General features: G+C 36.0%; 3 protein-coding genes across 3 annotated transcripts; 2 read left to right on the forward strand and 1 right to left on the reverse strand.

Annotated features, from left to right (window-relative positions):
• The first annotated feature begins 2,139 nt into the window (after positions 1–2,139).
• LOC117332531 (universal stress protein PHOS34-like) lies at positions 2,140–10,504 on the forward strand. The gene is made up of 4 exons (XM_033891478.1): positions 2,140–2,567; positions 4,269–4,370; positions 5,795–5,904; positions 8,018–10,504. Exons 1-4 carry the CDS (start codon positions 2,489–2,491, stop codon positions 8,246–8,248), a joined length of 522 nt encoding a protein of 173 aa, XP_033747369.1. The 5' UTR covers positions 2,140–2,488; the 3' UTR covers positions 8,249–10,504.
• Positions 10,505–12,427: 1,923 nt separating this feature from the next.
• LOC117332532 (universal stress protein Sll1388-like) lies at positions 12,428–18,817 on the forward strand. Its single transcript, XM_033891479.1, has 4 exons — positions 12,428–12,721; positions 14,137–14,232; positions 16,826–16,923; positions 18,068–18,817. The coding sequence occupies exons 1-4, from the start codon at positions 12,655–12,657 to the stop codon at positions 18,341–18,343; spliced, it is 537 nt and encodes a 178-aa protein (XP_033747370.1). The 5' UTR covers positions 12,428–12,654; the 3' UTR covers positions 18,344–18,817.
• A 1,566-nt stretch (positions 18,818–20,383) lies between these two features.
• Positions 20,384–24,878, reverse strand: LOC117332533. Its single transcript, XM_033891480.1, has 2 exons — positions 24,773–24,878; positions 20,384–22,594 (listed from the first exon to the last, which is right to left on the reverse strand). Exon 2 carries the CDS (start codon positions 21,734–21,736, stop codon positions 20,534–20,536), a length of 1,203 nt encoding a protein of 400 aa, XP_033747371.1. The 5' UTR covers positions 21,737–22,594; positions 24,773–24,878; the 3' UTR covers positions 20,384–20,533.
• Between the last annotated feature and the right edge of the window lie 65 nt (positions 24,879–24,943).

The raw sequence follows: 24,943 nt of genomic DNA on the forward strand, positions 1-24,943 counted from the left end.
ATATCTTTTACGTGTTTATATGACTTCAAAAACAGTTGAATTAACCATACATACAAACTTGCTCAAATTTCAATAGTTAATTTTCGAATCTATACAACCCTCCTCCTCCTCCTCCTCCTCCTCGGTAATACGTTGCTCTAAGGATATTTTTCATATAGACAAACAGCGCTCTTGTTATTTCATAAGCGGAAAATGGTACTAGTATACAGATTCTGTGGATTCAGATATATTTTTTCCATATCGATGTCTCTCCCCTACTCACACACATTAATATTTCATATCATCTGGCAGGCAGTATATGAGACATCCGTGTCCATGTTGAATCTGTGTCCATTACTTGTCCATGCATGTGCTTAGATTCGTAACAGGTTTTTCTTTCTTTTCTTTTAATCAACAGCTACGTTGAAAATATAGCTATAACATATACATATACGACAGTTTGTCGATAAATCCAATCACGATATGGCGGCTCTGCATTCATCTGCTTATGGCTTGTCGTTCTTATAAACAATATATTGGGTTTGTCCGTTACATGGAGTACAATGTATTTGAGTTGCTAATACAAATTAAGACAACTGCTGGCAGGATAGCTATACACGAACGCATTCAATGGAATATATGTTTCTGATTGATTTCTTTATCTGGTGTTCCACGAAAGAAAACATATAAAACAGATTAATAGCTATCGCTCACAAGGATATTGAATTGCAGAACTGAAAGCATAAAGAAAAAAAATAAAGACCACAAAGATCCCTGAACAGGAAAAAGTTGACGGCTCGAACCATATAATTATTTGTTTTTTTTAGTCGGTTGTTGCCATTTGTCATGGATAATCTGGATAACGGAAACAAGTTAATATATCAACTCGAAAATGTAAATGGGGAAGCAGGGATGTCGCTATCTAAAAATGGAAAAATAAAAATTGGGAAATTGATATCATCACGATTATCATACAGCTTAATTTTAAACTGATCCTGTCAGTTACATTTTTTATAAAGATGGAGACCAGCGGTTGATGTTGAAGAGTATATTGTGACCTTGATTTGATCGATATGATCCAAAACATTTTGTTTTTTAAACGATACTACACAGTCTGTTTAACTATAGGTGGAATCAAGTGGCTTTGCAAGGTCTCTGATACCGGCTCTGATGAGCTCTTCAATATAATCAGCATGATATGAAAACAAAAACAAATCAAACTAAAAAATTACTTGAACTGTGTGGAATTCTGAATGACAAAAGAGACCAGAGGCAAATGAAACAACATGGACGAGTCGGCATGTGCCTGATAAATTAGAATTAGATAAAAAGAAAGAACTATCTAGAAAGATAAAAAGCTGCAAAATCATTAAATATTTTCTAGCGTCCAAATAAGAACTGTTCTCACGAAACATGAAAGAGAACACGAAAATACAGGAAGACGCCAAAAGGAAAGGAAGACGGAGAATCGGATTCGAGGTTCGCAATTTTAGAGAAAAACGATTACCAAAGAGCTAAAAATATCAATTGCTATGTAAATTGAAGTTTTCCGAAATACGAAATGATCAAACAATACACACACAGTTAGATAATTAGGCTAAAGATCAATTCTATTATCATATAGTTTGATATATGGACATATATACAAAATGGATACAAATTTTGCCTGCATTCACCAATAACTTACCTTAGTAATACTTAAAAGTATTGCAATAGTAGCACTTTAGACTGGCTACCTGTCTCTAGAATATTAAAATGATCAATTGAATTGAGGTTTATGATTTTGGTCTCGAGGATATGTCTAATTCTAGTTTCAAACTAGGGGGAGATAATCTAGTATTATGATTTAGTGGAGCAATTCTAACAAAAAAAAAACAACAACCAGGGGCTGGTGGCCAGTCTAATAGCTACTAAGCGTATAATTTATATCAAGTGTACGAGGGACCGAGGAACGCACGATCAATTGCCATTTAATACATTATATGGATGTGTCATTCATATGAGCTCCAGTATTTTGTTTGTAGGAAATGACCATAGAGGGCAGTACCCGCAATACTTCTACGGTCCCTACGTTATGATGAATAACGAGAGGTCATTCTGCATGCATGGATATGGTCGAGTAAATATTGAACACAACACTTCAAGTGTAAGGCCAGTTAGTTACTATTTATATCCCCATTAGAGAAAGGAAAATCTATACACAACCTAGGACTGGGCTATAATGAAAGTACACCACATCGATCTGTCCCTAGTGAAATAGCAAGTGAGAATCAGAAACCTCTGCATACCGAGGGTGCATCGGCTGCTTATAAACATGGAGAACGACATCACTGATGTAAAACCAGTGTGTTAAAATTAAGTTAAACCGTCGTCTTCAAACCAGGTCAGGGCTCCACTGTGTATATCAACACAGCGCTGTTGTTTATTTCTTTCGTTCGTCTGCTTGGAATATATCACGTACACAGAAATCCAACATTGACTGACGGGAGGGCCAAGTATTTATCAAAAGATGGCCGAATCTGAGTTAGAACGTTTCAATGTTGTGGTTGCTATGGATGGGAGTGAATTCGCCAAGTTTGCATTCGAATGTAAGTATGGCATGCATTTAGTTGATACAAACTAAGCTATGTAGCTCTGGTATAGGCTTGGCTATAGTGCTTTGTAAACAAGAGGTTATAGAGGGGTCAATGGAACATGATTGTGTAAGATATTCTATATATAAATCTTTATACTAGCCTGTTAGGATGTTTTATGTAAGTTGTAAACTCGAAGTTTAAGACTATTAACTTTTTATACTGAATTATTATTTAACGTAAATGTCACAGGCTGTATAGGGTTCCTCCATTAAGTTAATTATTCATCAGGCCATGTGATCGTCAGCTGTTCAAGAATGCAGTCGGGGCATGGGTGCTCTGCTGGTTACAAAACAGAACGGTTATGATATTTACCATTTACCATTCAAGATAACTCTACCAGTAACACAGTATGCCTAGAGCCCTCTACAGATAGCGATGTTATAAATAGGTAATAAGCCATATTGAATATACAGGATGATTTCTTATTGATTGTATTTATAATTATCTGTATGGGCATCGGCAGGTAATGTGGCCAGAGCAGCAACAGCGTCCCTTGGTGACTTTCATTGCCGAAGCTGTTATCGACTTCATCAGATAACTCAAATATCACTAGCGGTAACAGAGCAATATGTCACTGTTAATTCGTGATGTGAATCTGACTGGGCTCTAACTAGGGTGGGAAATTTTTGTTTCAGCAAGAGTGAGAAACATATTATGCAAAACCACGTGTAATAGCCGCATTTCTGTTCATTTATTCATTCAAATACACGATTGACTAGAAACAATTGACTAGATTACCAGCCAGTACAGTTGTTTAAAATTCCATCCATAGTGACCTTGAATAAAAATTTGTCATTGTATGGAATGCACTGATTATATTTAGTAAATATATTTTCTGCTTTTCGCATGTTTATAATAGGTCATTTCCAATGCTTTAATGATATAATCTATTATTATTTTGTTTTGTGACATGGGAATTTATTGAACTCGAAAAATAATAACTTATTTTGAATATTACATAAACACCTGTTCTGGAGCCTTATAACACATGTCTATTTAGCTGTAATGGAGATGTCCATACCACTTAGATCCTGTGAGAGACTGGTCTGCTTCAAATCAATTATATTGCTACCTTGCGGTGTGCAATCAATAACACCAACATTCCTGTACTGTTATGTCGTTATAGCCCACGTATCTTAATATTGAAGGTCTGATTACATCTACACGCAAAGTAAAATATGTGTGGCATAATTAATATTATCCTTTATTATAATATTATACTTTATTCTGAACACTGATATCTTTTTGAATATGCAGTTAATAAAAACCATTATTCAACTCATCAATGTTTTCAAACAATATCGTATTCAGCCGGAAGATAACTTAGTAGGGTCATATTACTACTCTTAAGACGCAATAAAAGTGATAATTCTTCTCGTCTCGCTAATGTCCAATATGTCCTTATCATCAAAAGTCCATTCATATTTTATTGTTAAATATAACAACAGGAGTAGGACACAAGTTATCGCAACTTATAATCGTCGGTAATATTCCCTAACTAAAAGAAATCCCTTAAGTTATATTTTTTCGTAGAAAAATATTACTGATTTTTTTTTGAGTTTTTGAGTTGTAAAAGGACCTTAAGTAAACGTGAAACTGGAACCTTAACACAATCCAGAATTAACTACAATCCATTTCATGTTGCTTTTGCAGGGTACGTGAAGAACGTTCATCGACCGGAGTTTCACGTTGTCTTAGTACATGTGATGAGTATGGAAAGTGCAGTCCACAACGCGGAATGGTATAAACCTAATGGTATGTTTAGTAGGCCAAATGGTATAAACCTAATGGTATAAACCTAATGGTATGTTTAGTAGGCCAAATGGTATAAACCTAATGGTATGTTTAGTAGGCCAAATGGTATAAACCTAATGGTATGTTTAATAGGCCAAATGGTATAAACCTAATGGTATATACCTAATGGTAGATATAGTAGGTCAAATTGATTAAACCTAACGGTAGGAATAGTAGGCCACATGGTATAAACCTAGTGGTAGGTCAAATGGTATAAACCTAATATAATGAATGGTAGGTATAGTAGGCAACATGGTATAAACCTAATGGTATGTTAAGTAGGCCAAACAGTATTAACCTAATTATATAAACCTAATGGTAGGTATATTAGGCCACATGGTATTAACCTAATGGTAGGTAAAGTAGGTCAAATGATATAACCTAATGATGGGTCAAATGATATAAACCTAATGGTAGGTATAGTAGGTCAAATTGATTAAACCTAATTATATAAACCTAATGGTAGGAATAGTAGGCCACATGGTATGAACCTAATGGTAGGTAAAGTAGGTCAAAGGGGATACACATCATGGTATAAACCTAATGGTAGGTATAATAGGTCAAATGGTATAAACCTAATGGTTGGTATAGTAGGCCACATGGTATAAACCTAATGGTAGGTATAGTAGGCCACATGGTATAAACCTAATGGTTGGTATAGTAGGTCAAATGGTATAAACCTTATGGTATAAACCTAATGGTATATAAAAAGACGCATCATTTACTGTTGGTGCATCTACTAACAGAATTACAATGTAAGTTTAGAACAGAAATGAGAACTTGTTTAGTCACACTGATAAGTTTTGTATATACCTAAGAGGTCAGGTATTTAATGGTCCCATTGCGATGCACAGGCCTGATGTTTTGGCTTTCGATAAAATTAGTACTGATGAAACGTTTGTTTGTTTTTCGGACGTTAATGTAGTTGTTACGACGATATTGATACAGCTGTTATAATGTGTATACAATATTATGTATATCACATATACTTGTATTCCTTTAATACCTTTAATACCGAAATGCAATTCACGCTTATCACAGAATTCGCCGAACTCTCTCGACTGGTTCATGACAAATATTGGCATTCCAAAATACGCACGAGCTGAGTTTGATATTGAATAGGAATATATATTGATTACAGTTATTGTTACTAACGATGACGAATCAGTTTAAGCTACTTCATGAAAAGGATGGGAAATATTCCAATTACGCTATACGCTTGGCAACATAGCTTAACGCAACATTCCATTGCTTTCACCATTAACTGGCGACATTTGCTTACAAAAATGTCATAAAGTGTGTTTCGCCTAATAAATGCCTTACGACTTTTTCAGTATTTTATCATCAGTTAGATTACTATAATATCTTATTATCTTATTGAACAGCATCTCCGCATGGGTACGACACAATACTCCTGAAAAATCTTATTGAGGAGGAAAAGGAAAGAATAAGAGACAAACTGAAGGTGTTCGGTGAACTTCTGCAGGCTGCCGGGGTACGTCACACCTTAACATTTAGCGATTTGAATCCCTGAAGAAGCGTAATATTGATTGCTTATCTAGTTATTGCATTATATTACACACATAGTCACGAAATTCGTGTAGCATTTGAAATATGACAAATGAATTGTCCTCATAGGAAAATAATCTTGCTTGGAATAATACTATTTAATGGAATTCTGTCAATATTCATCGTTGTTATTCAAAGCTGTCCAAACCTAAGTCAATTACAACCTACCAAATAATAACTTTTCCTTTTGCTTTCTCCGTGTATACTTTCTTCTCCTCGCCATTTAGATATGAAGACTTCACATATATCACGTCATTCAGTTGCTTGTGACCTAACAAAAATACGCAAAACTTATGATTTAAGCTTGATTTAATGACTCGAAATATTGATAAACTTACATGACTGTTACATGACTTGTACTCTTGTGTAACACTAAGATGTTACTAAAATGATTTTATAGGAGTTGTTCCCCTTGCCTCCAGCATTATCAAATACAGAGCTACACTAGTAAAACTGCAGAAAAAACGTTGAATTTTAGTATTGATATATTCAAATGTTAGACAATGCTACTGGACTTGAGTCCCCAAGGTTTGCCGCAACCTGTATATTACTATGTGGTAGACACTTCTTCTAAACTTCAGTCTCTAAGGTTTACTGTAACCTGTATGTTACCATGTGGTAGACACTTCTGGTGGACTTTAGTCCCTAAGGTTTACTGTAACCTGTATGTTACCATGTGGTAGACACTGCTGGTGGACTTTATTCCCCGCGGTTTACTGTAACCTGTATGTTACCATGTGGTAGACACTGCTGGTGGACTTTAGTCCCCACTGTTTACTGTAACCTGTATGTTACCATGTGGTAGACACTGCTGGTAGACTTTATTCCCCGCGGTTTACTGTAACCTGTATGTTACCATGTGGTAGACACTGCTGGTGGACTTTAGTCCCCACTGTTTACTGTAACCTGTATGTTACCATGTGGTAGACACTGCTGGTAGACTTTAGTCCCCACTGTTTACTGTAACCTGTATGTTACCATGTGGTAGACACTGCTGGTAGACTTTATTCCCCGCGGTTTACTGTAACCTGTATGTTACCATGTGGTAGACACTGCTGGTGGACTTTAGTCCCCGAGGTTTACTGTAACCTGTATGTTACCGTTTGGTAGACACTGCTGTTAGACTTTATTCCCCACGGTTTACTGTAACCTGTATATTACCATGTGGTAGACACTGCTGGTGGACTTTAGTCCCCAAGGTTTACTGTAACCTGTATGTTGGCGAACGGCAGACACTGCTGATGGTCTTAAGTCCCCAAGGTTTACTGTGACCTGTATATCATGATTTAGTTCATTTGAATACTAACACGGCTCATAACATATACATAAGTCCAATATTGATAATTATGAAATTTATTTCATTGAGGGTCTATTCTACTTCCCCATTTTTTATCTGACATTTCTTGCGACCTATTTCGAATTTACCGTAGTCCCTTAACCTAAGCATTCTTACATCTACTGTATCTACCGGGTACATTATATAACTCTCAATTTGTGTTGGAAAGGTGTTAATATCTTTTGTCTTTTGTATAATACTTATTTGATTTACAAAATACACGTCCATTATGAAAAACATTTTTGAAAATAAAAGAAACTGTAGAATTTCACAAAATTAATTTTGATATATCAAGCAGTTGCATTCTTTGAAAAAATATCAGTCGGATAAACACTGGTATGTATTTAGCAATAAGGTATATCTGATATCGTTAAAGTACACACTACACCACTACAGTGCACTCTGTCTAAACCGGACACCTTTGGGACCACAGAATAAGACCGGTTTGTAGAGAGCTCCGGATTGTAGAGATTCTACTTGATATCGTCGTTGAATGCAAAAAAAAAAAAGATATATTACGAAGAAGATGTCATTGTGCATTATTCATGCATATACAAACTTTGAATTGAATAACATAATTTAATTCAACACTGGCAATATGACACTATGTGTACGTTACATCGGTTGAAAACAATCACTGAATGTTGTTTGTTTGTACTAATATAATAATATGCTATTTCCTTCTTGTCAATATGACATGCAGATAGAGGGCACTGTCAAAAGCATCCACTCTGAAAAACCTGGTGCAGGTATCATACAGGCCGCTGAGGAATGCCAAGCCAAGATGATTGTGACTGGATGTCGAGGACTCGGTAAACTCCGGAGAACACTGATGGGCAGCGTCAGTGACTACATTGTACACCATTCAACAGTCCCGACAATGGTTTGTCGACATCCAGACGAGGATCACAAACATGGACAAAAAAGCAAATAGTCTCATATTCTTCGACAAATCAAGATAGTTAATGCACAGGGGCTCGGTTACAAGTTTTCAGTGACATATGACATCAGTAACAATCACAAAACTATAAACTAAGCATTCATATATATTCTGAAACCTTATACAAATATGTTACTCAAAATCCCGAAACCAAGCCCCTGTGGTTTTAGAAGCAAAGTTACATTAATACGTTATGTGTTTTTACAGTAGTATGTTATGTATTGAATGGTGTATTGTAATCATATAACACATATGTACATTACCAGACATATTTAGCCGGGACAAAGGAGAATTAAGGGTGTACGCCTATACATTGATTGGCTTGGCGTATAATGCATTTTATCGTTTATTCCGAAAATCATCTCACATTTATACTGTGAAGACTGGCATAATTAATATAGATAAACAGATATATGTGTATATTGTAACATTACTATAAGAAACTGGCACAAGTAATAGCCTCGTCTGTCTATTAACCAAACCTAATATATTGATTATATATGTATTATTGGTTACGTATATGATTAATTATAGATATAATTAATTAAAGAGGCTTACCCGCAGACGGACCGGTAAACGGCACATCTCCGATCACTAAATAAACTTCAGTACATGTTTCTATGTGACAAAATTAGAGGCTTTCCGACTTTATTTCTTGAAAACAATTACAAAGTATGTATTTAAAAGACGCTTTAAAACTCAACTTGAGAAGGAAATGTATGGAATATAACGGCAAATCTTCTTTGTAAATCGCCGCTGCCTTTGAAGTTATCACTGTGTCAATCTGTCATGTGTAAAACAATCTTTTTCTAATAGCCAATTTTTCTGATCTCTCTGCGGGCAAGCCTCTTTAAAGATATATTTAATGATTATATATAATCGATCATGTATTGGGTTTTTTAACAGACGAGGCTAGTACTGGTGTATTTGTTTTACTAATGGAATTATACTTTCTAGTGGAAAATATATTGTGCAATAAAATACCATGTTTAGAACATATCGTAACATCACTGGACGTATCAATAGAACCATAGATTTCATTTAAAAATTATAACCTGTCTAGTTGTTAAATTTCACGGGCTAATATTTTGCTATTGCCCAAATTTGATATCATTCGCAGGTATTAGATTTCGCGCAACACCGCCTTGTAAGTATTCTGCGGTATTCGGCACATCTCGGCAGATTCCACTACCCTGCTTCATAAAGGATAGCAGAATATGACGAGGTGTGCCGAATGCATACTGCAGTTAACGCTTCTCTGCATTTGTGTGTATTTGAAACTAATCGTTGGGTATTTATTTACGCATTATATTCATTGACCGCGAATATAACCAGCTAGCTGTAATCAAAAAAACTGTCTGCTATCTAGTTCCGATTACTTTAATGATACGGGACATGATTTACCATACACGATGAACAATAATGGATGCAATATAAAGCAGTTCTAATCTCACTTTGCTGCATTGCTTATATATGGTTAACGTGTTATGTTAAGAGCGGCTCCATTGGCAAAACTGCATTGCTTCATATTCAAAATATGAAACGCCCCTTAACGCATGGCAGACAGGTAAACGCAATTTAACTAAGTCATGGCTTACTATTGTAATCTTGCTTCGTTAAGGAAATCTTTCTTATGTTCATGTTCTAGATCAGGAAACAGTAGTTGATCACGTTCACTGTACACATTCATCAACAAATCCACACACCGACATCGTTTTCAGCTTCAGTTATTCACTCGGTATTCCGCGAATGTGACTCACTCCACATATTTGTGTTGCGGGAACCACCAAGGGAATTCCAGTGGGAAACAGTAAACGGAGATAGAGCTTAACGAGAAGTTAGCTGTGTACATCTTACGGTTTGAGTGTGAAAATCACTAATCCAGATTGGGGAAAGACTGGTTCAATAAACAGTTACGCCATATCATAATATCATACAATGGTCGTAACGTATGTGATATATTTATATAGTTAATAACACACCGATGAAATATATTGCGTCATATGTACCGAAAAGACAATGACATCGAAATCCCTCAGGATGTCTCATAATAAGACAAGAATTAAAAAAAAAGAAAAGATAATAACGAGTGAAAAAAAGGAAAGAAAAACTTAAAGTGATCTGTGGCTTTTTGAAGGATTTGTGGCATTTTACGAATACAGATGTGTATGTTGAAATCTTATTGTTAAGTTGTATTATGGTGTTGATATATCGACTAATAATGACCGAATAAATGGTTTTCCACTTTCACCAGTGTTTTCTATAAATCTTTAATGCGAATTTACGGTCTTGCTTGGGTATTTTATGTCATAAGTTTGGTGTTGGAACACACGAGGGACGCTCATAACAATTCAAAAACGAGTGTTCATGTAGTAAATTGCTTTATTTTTGACAGTATTTTTAAACTTTTATAAAACATTTATAAATCACATGGACACCACCACTGTTTCAGGGAATAAAACAATGGTTTAAAGCCCGAACAATACAATGCTATCACATGGACATGGCAACTGTTAAGATAATTTAAAATGCTCTATTTTACCGTTATTTGATTTTTCAACATTCATGAGGTCATAATAACAATAGCTTCTGGACATATTCCATGAATCGCGATAGTGATGGTAAAATTAGCTTCCTATTTAACTACCTTATTCAGAAATAGAATAGCATGAGATGACATCAAAGTCGACTTTCCGTAAAGATATCATGTTTTGATTACGTATAACAATCTATTTCGCTAAAAGGTTGTCACAATTTTGTAACGATATATTTGCTATAACATATTGAGAATTCAACCGTCAGTTGCTTATCACTATCAAGTTTCATAATATGATAAGCAACTGACGGTTGAATTCTCAATGTGTTATACCAAATTTATTGCGGGGTTTAGAAATGTATAAATGGAAGGTTAGTCTTCCAGTGTACTGTGACTGATCAGATTAGCTACTCTGTATTTGTCAATGTGATGATAGTGCTAGGTGCAACGAACTATATATATGTTTTTTTCTGACCTGGAAAAAATGAGCTTTAAAAAGTTATAGAAGGCAGTCGACGTTATATTGCAATTGAGTAGAATGTTTTCGCGTAGATTGTGCTGATAAACAACATCAACATTGCTGTAAGGGCGAGACATAGACAGCTTTAATTAGTAACAACAACCGTACGGCCACCTGCTGGCTGTTGTAAGTACGATAATATTCTCTAATGATTGTACGTTGGGTAACACGTGAATCACACGTTTAAAAAGTTTACGGGTCTCTCGTTTAATGGTACGTCCCCTTTACTGACAAGCGCTGTATCAAATATGGTATGGTCAAATGTCTGAACATTTTCGGTAATATGTTCATAATCTGAATTATATGTATAAGTTAAGATATTAAGCTGTCAGTATATATACATTATATTATATATATATATGGTTTATAAATAATCTGTTTTATATATTTTGATAGAGATGATTATTTGTAAACCTATAGTTTATTTTATATATGATCTGCATTACACGTATAAATTATCGTAAAGTTTTTTTTATATCTTTATGAATAATCTGTATCATTGTAGTAGTCAGTCTATAGTTTAATCAAATTATCATGGTAGGCACCATTTACACAATAAATAACGCAAATGGAGGATGTACACTTGGATTGCGAAGATGCGTTCGATAATGTTCACCATGGGGGTATCACCTCGATAACTACAGTACCATATCCGTATTTTTATACCAATCGGAGATAAAGGTGTCCATTATCCTTCAAGTGTCTTCCCATTTGTAACGTCAAAGGTTTTATTTCCACCTTTATATTTTTCTTGCGTTTCTACATGTATTCCGGAATGCCTCCCTTGTTTTTGAATCAATTGATAAAATGACCATATTGTGAATTATTATAATTGTTTTATTATCTCGATTATCAATCTGTTAGACAACTACCTCAGTTAGAAAAAAAAACAATCATACTGATATGAAAATATTCTATTGTGAAAGACACGTACGAATACGCACGCGTTCTTTATCATATTTTACTGTACGAGATTCCTGTACATGATGTCCCTTTTATTGGACGACGAATTTACATACCGCTGTATGTGACAAATTAATTGGTTCGCTTGAAGCAGGAAGGTTTACATCAACGCTATGACAGGGTAAACAACTCACATGCCTATTATAAATACATAACAATTTACATATTTCCTGACGTGCTGCACGTAAAAAAAATTCGCATATCACATGAGCAGACGATCGCCCAATGAAGTACTAACATCCTCGTGAACTTGGTTTGTTAGTAGTAGTACGGCAGTAATAGTCTCTGTAATTTACCCAGCGAAAGCCTGAGTAATATACATCGTTGGTTGGAGTACAGCGTTCACTAGAGACACGACGTAGACTTTAGTGTACAGACATCATGGAGGATACAGTCAATGTGGTGATTGCTATGGACGGAAGTGAACATGCTAAATTTGCCTTCAAGTGTAAGTATAGTATCATAAATTACTTGAGATGCGCTTGAAATCTAACATGCTGACTTGATACATAAGTCTTCAGCTGAAGAATATTGTGACTGTTGATTTCAATCTCTAACTGGGTTGTGTACATAGCTTTAGTGTGACAGGTCGGGAGAATTACTACCGATACCGTAAATAACTCCCCCTCTCAAAAAATTACCGTTGTAGAGAAAACTGTCTAGGAAAACACTGTTGGGGCTCCTCTATACTAGACTGTTACATAGTGTGGGAATAAAGCATTATATCATAGTTTATTTTGCAATGTCAATACCAAAATTAACTTCCTCTCTCCGAAAATTACCGTTGTAGTGAAGACTGTCTAAGAATAACACTGTTGGAGCGCAGCTACACTGAAGTTTACATAGTGAGGTATACAGCATTATATTACACTTTTTGTAATGTCAATACAATAAATAACATCCTCTCTCAGACCAAATAAATAATGAATTTCTGTTTCGCAATATAAGTTAGACAAGGCGAGTACAGAAAATCATTGGTATTACATCACAGCGACAACAAACTTGGAAATAATGGTCTGCATTAATTATTAAAAAGAAATCCAGTGAAAATGAACATTATGCAATGCGTAGTTACAAGTTATATGTAATCTCTGACAATTTTATTATGAAGAAATACGTTAGGATTGTATAGCTTGTGTTAAACCTCTCTTACACAACTTATGAGAGGTAATCACTACACACACGGATATACAGACGACGCTGAGACAAACATGCTCTAATTAAACACAGGTCAGTGTTAATTGTAGCCATGTTCTGTGTACGGGAATTGCATTACAGTATAGAAAGGGGACGATTGCATTGGCATATTCAGCATTATCTATCTTCAATATCCAAAACACCATCCATTAACACGCGATATAATACCTCTTTATGTCAGTTTAAAAGTAATGATCAATATATTTCGTTCGGTAATTTCCTATTCCAGGGTACTGGTTAGGACTAGCTAGGTAGCAACTAATTTGAAGGTTTTATCTGTACATTGTATATAAAAAAAACCCTTGCCGACTTACCTATATCAGAATTTATAAGGCTGACAAAACATCAAAACTCTTCGGATTAGGTCGATTCTTAGAGATTATGTTTTCTTCGTGAACACAACAGTTAATGTTTCTGTATGAGAAATAATATTGAAAGCAAACATCCATCAGACTTACAAATAGGCTTCATGTTATACGAGGAAACGTATTTTTCGGATAATGCTTAAACAGAACCCATTTGCAAATTCCATCTACTAATTGGAAATATATGGAAACTACAAGAACAACACAGGCTTGTGTTTCGGAAAGCTATTACTAGAGACAATGTTATTTGCAATAATGCCATTTATATCCAACATATGGTTCTGATTTCTTTTCACTATAGATTACATGGATGAGATCCACAACCCGAAGTTTAACATAGTGATGGTGCATGTGGTAGGTCCGCCCGAGTCTCTACACAAAACGGAATGGTACAAAGGTAAGCGTGTCACTATCAATGTTACGGTATGTTGAATCGTTCCAGGATTTAGCACTGATGTAACTTTATCATTTTCCGATATTTCATCTAAAATATATGTTTTGTATTCGCAACAGCGATCTTTATCTACACTATCACCATTTTCAAAAGCAATTATTTTGTTATAAGCTACAATATTAATGTATCACAATTTAGATCGATAACATATACCATGGACAGCTTTGCAGTCGTTTATTATTTATAACCCAGACACAATGAATCCACCAAAGGTCGCGAACAATAGTGAACATTTTCCGTTGAAACCATCTATGACTGACTGATACTAAAACCACGAGACACAGGAGGAGCATTAATTGGGATGTTACCTTGGAGATAATGGTATATAGGTAGAGTGGCAATACCATGGTGATTATATTGGTAAATAAATAAGGGTAATGACTTCGGCAGGGTGTATACTGGACGACTGACACGTGTTATTGATCGTGAAGCTCCACTGCCACTGATAGTATCCGTATTGGTGACTAGATGGGCAGTGTTGACATTAAACAAACGGCACAGTACAACACATGCATATTCATTTATCCATTTTGAGTTTCTGCGTCCCCACAACATATAATACGTACATAGGGATACTGTATCCACAGCTAGAAAGCTATGGTATGGACATGATAGTGTGACAGCAATGGAGCGGCATCGATGGACTGGCAATGGTACAAAAATTACCTACGTGTTGCAATAAAGAAGCGGTTTTGACTGATAAGATAAATTCATGGGAATTGATCATAATGATTCAAGTCCGTAAGTTCAAGGTGTCGCTTGCCACTTCAGTATACACTCAGTATAGAGTAGTGCAGCCGTCGTGTATCAGTACAATTTTCCTTTACGTCTCATTGTATACACGTGTATCTAACAGAAAGCATGATAAATTACATTTATTGAAATACCTCCGCTAAGGATCAAACCTCGGACCTCTGGTATACTAGTTTCTGTAAATTCTTTTACATCAGGTAATGTGGATGTGCCAATTAATCTTCTTATCCGATATAAATCAGATTGTGAACTATTTTTCAGTCTGCCAAAATAACTACGAATACAATATCCACGGTTTTTACTTCAAATAACGGAATTTAAAATCGAGATCCTCATTCTCACTCCGTTACATGATTATCTAACAACATCCCATAAGGGATCACGTCAGGTTGATCTTTTGGATTAAGCAATCAAATGACTACTTCCAGAATCTAGCAAGTGAATTTTGTATGTGCGAACTAGCACGACGTCAGTGCATAGCTTGCAAAATCTGTCATTTCGTCCCGCGAAGCATAGCTATGTACATGCTGTGCCGAAAAGGTTTGCTTCAGATGCATGTTGTGACCAAATGGTTTGTTTCGATGGCATCGAAAAATTGACAATTGATTAAAATTTGCCCCGGAAGTGAAATAAACATATCACAAAGGTCATCAGAACGTGACTCCTTATGCGATGTTGTTAGATGTTCGTGTAACGTAAGAGAGAATGAGGAACTCGATTTTGATTAGATTGACCAAAAATAAAGGGTATTCGTACGATGGCCCACGCCTCTATAAATACGCATAAGCACTTTATGTTTGTCTGCAGTTTCCTAAAATGCATCGTCGAAAAACTGCATATGCAGTTGTTTTTAGCACAGTGTTGGGCATATTTCAACGCAGTGTTGCCCGTAACCGCCTTGGCACTTTTCGAGCTTTGCTACATATCATTTGATAAATCCCGACTGCCTGATGAAGCACAGAGGTGGCCCACTGAGTTCAGGGATGCACCATTCAATTCTTCGTCTACTTTAATTTGACTGCATGTAGTGTTTTCCTGTGATCGACAATCAAGGTTGCCCAACCTTTCATTCTTTGAATCCGGCTATATGCATGTCTCCTCCCCTTAACCTTTGTACCTTATGGCTTCACCCACACATAACACCTAAGGTTACAAGGTCAAGTGGGCTGTCTCAATGCGCCACCTGTGCTTCATCAGGCGGTCGGGAATTAGCAAATGGTATGTTAATTACCTGAGCAAAGCTCGAAAAGTACCAAGGCGGTTATGGGCCAAAACTGTGCTGGCAAAATAAACAAAAAGCAAAGCAAAGTCTCTGAACGATAAAATCGGTCCGACACTGGACAGAAAACAACTGCATATGCAGGTTTTTCGACCACGTTTTTCTGTAAACCTCGGACAAACATCGATTGCCTATGTGAATATTGTCCAGGCGTATATTGGCCGTCGTATATTCGTTTACTCAGACAGATATTAAGGAAAACTATAAGCATGTATCCGTCTGATTATTGGATCCTTTATGTGATCGTTTGTGTTTATCGCATTACAAGCAATAGTAGTGAATACAAATTGTGGGGTTGTTTTGCTATGAACAAACCCGTCATATGTGACCTTCCAACTGCGGCAATAAAAAGTCACATATAACAGGTGGTAATAAGTATATCGAATAACGTTAGGAGGTAAAATTATGGTTACATATGAGAGGGGTCGCTCAGTTCAGGTGGTCGCTACGACAGATTTGACCGTTATCACTTGCTTTACGGAGTATTTTGTTTTCTTTCTAAAGCGCATGATTCCCAAACTATTCACAAAATTCTGGAGGAGGAGAAAGCTAAACTTAAGGAGACACTGGAGGGATATGGACAGCTCCTAAAGGATGCCGAAGTAAGCGAACATAGTTGGTGTGTACGGCATCCCCCTGATGTCCTAAACTTCTTGGTAATATCGGGGTCCAGTCCACATGTAAACATTCTTGACAAAACCTAACCTACAAAGTTTGTACACGACTTTCGTAAACTAAGACCTCTTTTTGTATCTGATGATGTTTAAAACGCAAACGAATATAACAAAACTATATCCTTATATATGTATAGTATAAAACATGAAATGAATATTCGTATCTAATATCGTTATTAACATGTCACATGACTTTGTGCATTGGAAAAGTTTGGTTCCATTTTCATTCCTTCTCTAAAATAACGAGTTCCATCAGTGATAATACATAAAAGAAAGCAGCAACATTCAGATGTTAATAACGAATGATATTTTCGTATATAAATGTTCATTCGTATGTTTACATGCAGTAGGTAAATACATGTTTTTATATAGATGTTGTTTCGGTCGTTTCCTTTATGTTGAACAGTGTCATTAGTAGTCCACTTACTCAATTCAAAATATCACAAAGTCACGTGATATATGTGACGTACGTATTACCTATGACGTATAACATGGATGGAATCCATCCCTTATGAAACATTCATACAACCATGATGCTGGTATAGTCACTTCGTATAAATCATTAATCGTACTGCTTGACATAGGAATTTAAAAATAAAATAATTGTATTATCTAATAAGGTGCGACTATGACGTCATATATATCACTACTACTTGTGTACTGTTAATATGTTTACTATGTATGTTTACCATAATAAAACGTTGGCCAACCAATACAGTTATGACTCTTATCATCACCAACACCAACAATACCAATGACGGACGTTCATGTACTGTACTACATAGTTTTGATTTAACCTGTTAAATTTACCTGTTAAAAATAAGTGTTAATTTCAACTATTTCGCTTACGCTTGATGTCAAATTATATCTAATTTGAAATCTTTTAAATTGCATAGAAACGAAATGTACTGTAATATGTTTGTATGTTTACTATGTCTGTTAACCATAATAAAACGTTGGCCAACCAATACAGTTATGACTATTATCATCACCAACAACCATACCAATGACGGAAGAAACTACACAAAAGATATTAAATATTATACTTAAGTAAGTTTTTTCTGATTAACAGGTACAGGGGACGGTACAAAGTATCCACGCTTCACAACCCGGCCGTGGCATCATACAGGCGGCAGAAGACTGTAACGCACAAATGATTGTAACCGGATGTCGTGGCATTGGCAAAGTACGCAGGACACTTATGGGAAGTGTCAGTGACTATGTAGTCCATCATGCAACAGTTCCGACGTTAGTTTGTCGTCATCCTCGTGATCACCATGACCACGGGACACCACAAATAAGGCACGTGGTATACCGAACAGGTGCCATCAGGAAACGTCATGAATAGTCAATGCATTGACTTGGGACTTTAAAATAAACAAACCAGTGTACAATGTGAAGCATATGTGGTGTAAACACACAAACGTAAGAATGGCTTTACAGTTGATCATCACACGTCTGGATAGTACGATTTCAAATGTACACCAAATAATCAATGTTTACCAAAAGACATGTACTACAAACTTTTTATTATATTGCATATAATTGACAGGGAAGCCATGTTTTACTTTCAGCGTGCGTATGTCATAAACTTCTAAGTGAAATGGCAATAAAGACTATTATTACACTCTTGGATTTATTTAAGTGACAACATCAACATATGGACGAGCACTGCAAGGTTGTTTATTTACTACTGAAGCACACATACTGACTAGAAATAAGCTGTTCACTCACTAGTATGTTATGGTCTGTCACCCATGTCATATTGTACGGAACGATTTACATTTATGTTTTCTTAATTAAATTGAACATTGATAACTGATTATGCATAGGCACCTGTATCTGGTAATGAACATCAGAGTTGAAATTTTCCTCGATATGTACAGTATACAGAAAGGTATTCAGCTTCTGTTCGAGATCCTCGGAAATTAGAAAATTCGATATTTTTCACATTTTGTCGTATTTTGTAGTTCCATTTAGCAATTCAACTTTCTCAACTTACCTTTAGGTAACGTCCCAAACATAAGCCACGTGTGTTTTACTGGTAAAAAGACATACGTTTATCTCCGTATATTTCTGAAGCAGAGGTCGTCTGTTCTGTGAGACGGAAGTGCTTTTGATTTCAAATTAGTTTTTGCAATGAGCTGTCTGATTGGCTCATCGATTTTACCGAACCAATCAGACAGCTCCTTGCAAAAACTAATTTGAAATTAAAGGCGTTTCCGTCCCACAGAACGTTACCTGAAGGTAATTTGAGAATGTTAAATTGATAAATGTAATTAAAAAATGCGACAAAATGTGAAAAATATCGAATTTTATAAAAAAAAAATTTACGCAAGTATTCGAACGATTTTCCGAGGATCTCGAACGGAAGCTAAAAACTTTCTGCATATACATGTAGTACATATCGAGGATAATCTTTACTCTGCCTATGCCTATGGATGATGAAAACATATTGACAGGGCGTATTTTACAGCAAATGTAATAATATTGTAATGTAATAATGTTATAGCGTAATATAATAACTTAGGGAACCCATCAAAGCATTCAAAAAACGTAATATCACGGCTTCAGATTAACATTATTTAACTATTACGTCCGAGGAAACAAACGTGTAATACAGTGTATTGTCAAATTTTATAGCTGAAATGAAATAAATACACCATCGTTTTTCAAACTGAAAGGAAGGGATCTATAACTTGCATATATTCAAATAATGTTTCATATCATCCGCGTTATTAACCTAGCTCATATCAGTGAAATTATGCAATTAGATAATATTTGTTTTCGAAAGGCTAAGATATGGCAGTCGGCCAAGCATAGCTCTAAAGGACCTTTGTTGAGGATCCAATGTGTGTTACGATCCATACCTGTGGCAGTTTGTGGCTCTCAGGAAACTCAGATCATGGAAAGTCCTGTGCTGTCGTGGTTGTGACCTTGGGCAAATACATTTTCCCCAATTGTGTAGAATAACACGCGGCGGGACTCCTGAATAATTATTATATGTTGTTAAGCTAGGTGATCACCAGCTACTACATAGGCATTGACTGTTCACGGGGCGATATTTCAACCGTACTTCAATATAATTAATTTCTTTGTTTTCATGGTAAATACTCAAATGTGATTGGTCGAAAAATTCTTTTCATTCTTCTATGAACGAAATTCCGAGAATGGCGCGAAAAATGTGACGTCACAATACGACAATTGACGTTGCGTATTGATTTGAGAAAAAGAATCCCATTTAAAACCAGAAAAATTGTACATAAAACATGTTTTAAATTAGAAAATCGTTTTCAAAAATTAATTATAAGCGATGATGTCAATTATTTTTTAGTTTCATCGGGGTATGAAACAAATTTTGTTTGCAAACTTCTGTAAGAATCCGCGTAGCGGATTCATACAGTTTGCAAACAAAATTTGTTTCATACCCCGATGAAACTAAAAAAAAATGACATCAATGCTTAAAAAGATGGTATACTTAACAAGTTTTCTATAAGAAGATACCTCGATGCCTCAAACACACAAATCTGTCATAATATCAGGTAAGAAATCCTTCAGAATTAGGTACCACAACAGACTTTTCGTGCAGTATAGACTTTCCCACCACCAACGTATGCATAGAAACGTCAGATTTAAAAAATCGAATATTCTTGGAAGCATTTTCCACCAAATGTGTTGCGATATTATATTGGCGCAGATCCCAAGAGGTGTCATCATAAATCGGTATTGGTCTGTTGTAACATTCCTTTAAGATATAAAGATATTTCTCGTCATTCGTCATTGCGAAAGAATGCTTTGCAAAGCTATGGGTATCACATTTTTCCCGCAGGGATTGAACCTTGTTATATTCTAACTTGTCTTTGCATTCACTTTCAAATATATTGTTGTTGGCAAGAATATATGTCACACCTGAAACATTTGCAGACTTCAAGTTTTGGAACTTGAGAGGCAGATTGGCTTGAAGGTGTCCACATGTGTTTGTTTTTGTGTCATAAAACTGTGCCAAGTTTGAATGCTCTTTGTCATTTTGGTTTATGTATCCTCCGTAGAGGAGAATCAAGCTTCCAGAAATACAGGACGTTGCTCCAGATACAGGGGACATGATATGGCCACATTGTTGCCACGTGGCATCTGATGGCCGCCATACCTCAACGCTCTCCAGTTTATCTTCTACTAGACAGGCATGCTTCTTTTCGAATTGGAAGCCATTGCCACCAAGAACATATATCGAGTCGCCAACACATGCCATACAGTGGCTCATACGAGCCGTAATCATTTGTGTACACGGCAGTATCGTATCAGTCAACCCGTCGAATTTCAGAAAAGTCCTCTTACCTTGACCTCCACAGAAAAAAACTTCACTTTTCCCATATCTACATGTGGCATAGCCATTCCCCAGCTTGCATGAAGATGAACGCAATGTGTACCATCGCCTGTAATCAAAACGCCAGACCCACATACTTGGATTAGTACATGTGATTCGCTGCTTGAATCCAATAACTAAAAGTACCTTTTCCATGTTATAGTGTTGACGAAGCCTCATCCTGATGGATGATTCTTCCATCTGCCGACTTAGTTTATTTTGATACGTCTGTGCTTCTTCAACAAATGGCTGCATAGAGTGTTCTTTAAAAAATCTAAAAGTATCACTAAAGCCAGTGTAAATTCTCATTTGATATAAAGGGTAATCTGACATGTTGGAATATCTCGTTGAGGTACTGTTTACGGCAGTGTCCGCCATATTCAAACCATATCCTTACAGCTTGATAAACTTTATCTTCATTTGACACACGCAGACTGGGATTAGATATGAGAAATACAAGCTCGTCCTTGTCTAAATGCGATATGTCTTCTTCCTTAAGACTACTGAAATGAAACAGCAAATATTCTTCGCATGATTTGCGAAGACTATGACACTCCTGGAAACGTTTGGCAGCCCTCCAAAATGTTTTTACATTTCGAACATCTAATATCAAAGAGAGTGCCTTTTCGCATAAGTACCTCAGGGACTCTACTCTGAAAAAAATAGAAGCCTCCAACAGTTCTCTTGCATCAGTAACGTTGAACCCGTCGAAACCTTTGTAAATGAACGCGATCATCTTTTGTATAGTTTTACCTCTAAATCCAGTCAAAATGAATCTCACTCTGGTCTGCTTCTTTCATTTCTGTTGTGAACATTGTCTGGAAATATTCCGAAAATAATGCAAGAACCACTTTATGGCATTTGAGCTTCATTCCCTCCACAACTAAAGTAACGTCACACAGCGCGTCATCCTTTTTCAGTAATTTTAACCCCATAAGTGCTGCATCTAAAAACGTTTTCTCCAATATAGGTTTTTCAATAACTAGGCCAAGGTGTACATCTTTAATTGGAACCTCGGAAAGATTGGACACCTCAACGTCATTTTCCTGATGATTCTCCGTGGAAGAATCTCCAAATTCATTGTTAAAAAATGACGGCATCATGGTGTTTTTCTGAGATCGTTCTGTGTCTCCAGTTTTTGTGTGGGCAATCATCGACCTCGAAGATTGATCAGAAGATTCATGAATATCTTCTTCGTCCATGGTGTAATATAAAAAGACCACTCCTGTTCCTAACCTGTAAATTCCAAACAAACACTGATATAAAACATCAGAGAATACTTCTTAATTTAGATCTAAGCTATTTTTAATTTAGGTTTAACATTTTCCATTCTAAAAACATAAGAAACCCAACCTATACCAAGTCGGGTTTGTACGCACTGATATAAAGTCTTGAATGATCTCGCAGTTATATCGCTTGATAAGACTCATAACAGCACATCGATTTGTCGTCCCCTTTTTAGGGGGGGGGGGGGGGGGGGGGGGGGGGTAATGCATTCCCATTTAGTTAGTATTCTAAGATATTACTTGAATGACTAGGTGATATCACTTGATCGGAATAAACAGTAAATCGACCCTTTATAACCTTGTGAGTCCACATAGCTGAGGAGGACGTGTTGCTCTAGCTTAAAGCGTTGCAGGTGGCACGATGGAATACAGACAGTTAATATACTTTATATGACACCAAATGCATATGAAATGTGAAAAAAAGGTGAAATCACCCAAATGCTGGCCAACCGTGGGTATCAGTGTAGCTTAGCGTAATGCAATCAACCGTGGGTATCCGCAATGCTGAGGCATGAAATCTATATTTTCCCAAGGGTAAAGGAAAACGAATATCAACCATGGATTCACACATCGAAATAATGCCAATATGGAAATGAAATTAGAAAAGGACTATTCCAGTAATTTCTGAGAAGGCATGGTTTTCATTATAAGCCCGAATTTTTAAAACCCAATTTAGCCGTTTGTCGCCTATTTGGTTTTCTCCCCATCAGTCTCAAAGCCAAACAAAGAGTCGATTGGACGGCAATTTTGTGTGCACAGTCAGCTTCAGAATCAAATATGCCGAAAAGACCGAATAATCACATTCGAGAAATATTTCTAACATTCATGTTCGCTCTCGAAACAAATATAGAGAGAGACTTAATTTTATAACTGCCGAAATCCAAGATGACTGACTGCAATTATAAAACAAACGGCCATTTTGTCTTCCTGATCAACCTCAAATTGAAGACATGATGAACAGGAACAAAGCCGGGGAGAATCTATGCTGCATTTTCGGAAGAATGATAAAATCTTTTACCTCCTTGTCTCACTCCGAAGGGGTGAATGGTTACATCTATTTTCCTTTTGTACTGATTTACCCTCTTAATAATATTTACATTCAATATGCTTGAAAACATTGGCGAAAACTGTATTCATTTTTCATTGGCCTCATCACAGTGTGTAGTAATGCCGGGGACCACGTTTATTATCGTGTTATTTTAAATAAACACGATCAATGGTATATTTACATAAATTCAATGTTGTAACGGTCTCCTAAATGTTCAAAACATAACAATCAACCCAAAAATCTCGTAGAATAAGTGTCGTAGTTGGAACTACATTTGGTGTGTTGTTGTTATGGCGTTTATGACGTTTGCTAGGACATACCAAGAATTGTCTGAAATTTTCCAGTGAAACGGATGTTCTCTCTTTGACGTTACTACCAGATAAAACATGTAAAATGCTTATTAATGCTTATCATTTCGGGCTTTAACAGATAAGATAGAAAATAATCATATTGTAAATAAAAGTAATGAAATTGTTTTTTTTTTTTTTTTCAACTTGCATGAGATCATAACATCAATGGACATAGCGATTCATGGAATATGCCCTGAGGCCAATGTTGTTATGACCTCATGAATGTTGAAAAAATAAATTTAATTTATTGAATGTGACTAATATAGACGTTACATCATTGCAAGACAATGCTCAGGTGGCATGATTGAACTTTCGACGTGACGTCATTGTATTGTTACGGTGACGTATTACAATTGTTGAAAACGTGAAAGAGCACGTGTTTCTTGTCTCAGCCCTTGAACGAGTTTATGGAATCTGTCATCCATTATGAATTATATCTATCGTCTTACATGACCTTCTTGAATCTTAAATGGTAAATACAAAATGGCCGAAAGACGTACGTACGGCCATCTTGGATTTTTACATAAAGATATAGATATTGTTAAACAGTTAGTATTGAAATTGAACATCCATGACACATGATAATGAAAAAAGTTCATTCTTTTAACTTAAATAAAAAGTATTTTCATCAACTGAGATGTAGTGCTCAATAACAAATACAACAACTAATGTTACCATCGATTAGGCCTACAATGATATATTTACAGTGACGTTTATATACGTAACTTACGTGAACTCAATCCCCGGTTCTTCTTAGATTTGCGGAAACATAATCAGTGCTTTGATCATGTGCAATTGATTTTGAATGTTGTCAAACGATCGTGCATTAGGACTAGGATTAAGAGTTTTGTTGACAGTATTAATTACCTGGTTACTAGAAGGGGGCTAACTCTTGCAGAGT

This window comes from Pecten maximus, chromosome 8 (genome assembly GCF_902652985.1).
Source record: "Pecten maximus chromosome 8, xPecMax1.1, whole genome shotgun sequence".
Taxonomy (NCBI): domain Eukaryota; kingdom Metazoa; phylum Mollusca; class Bivalvia; order Pectinida; family Pectinidae; genus Pecten; species Pecten maximus.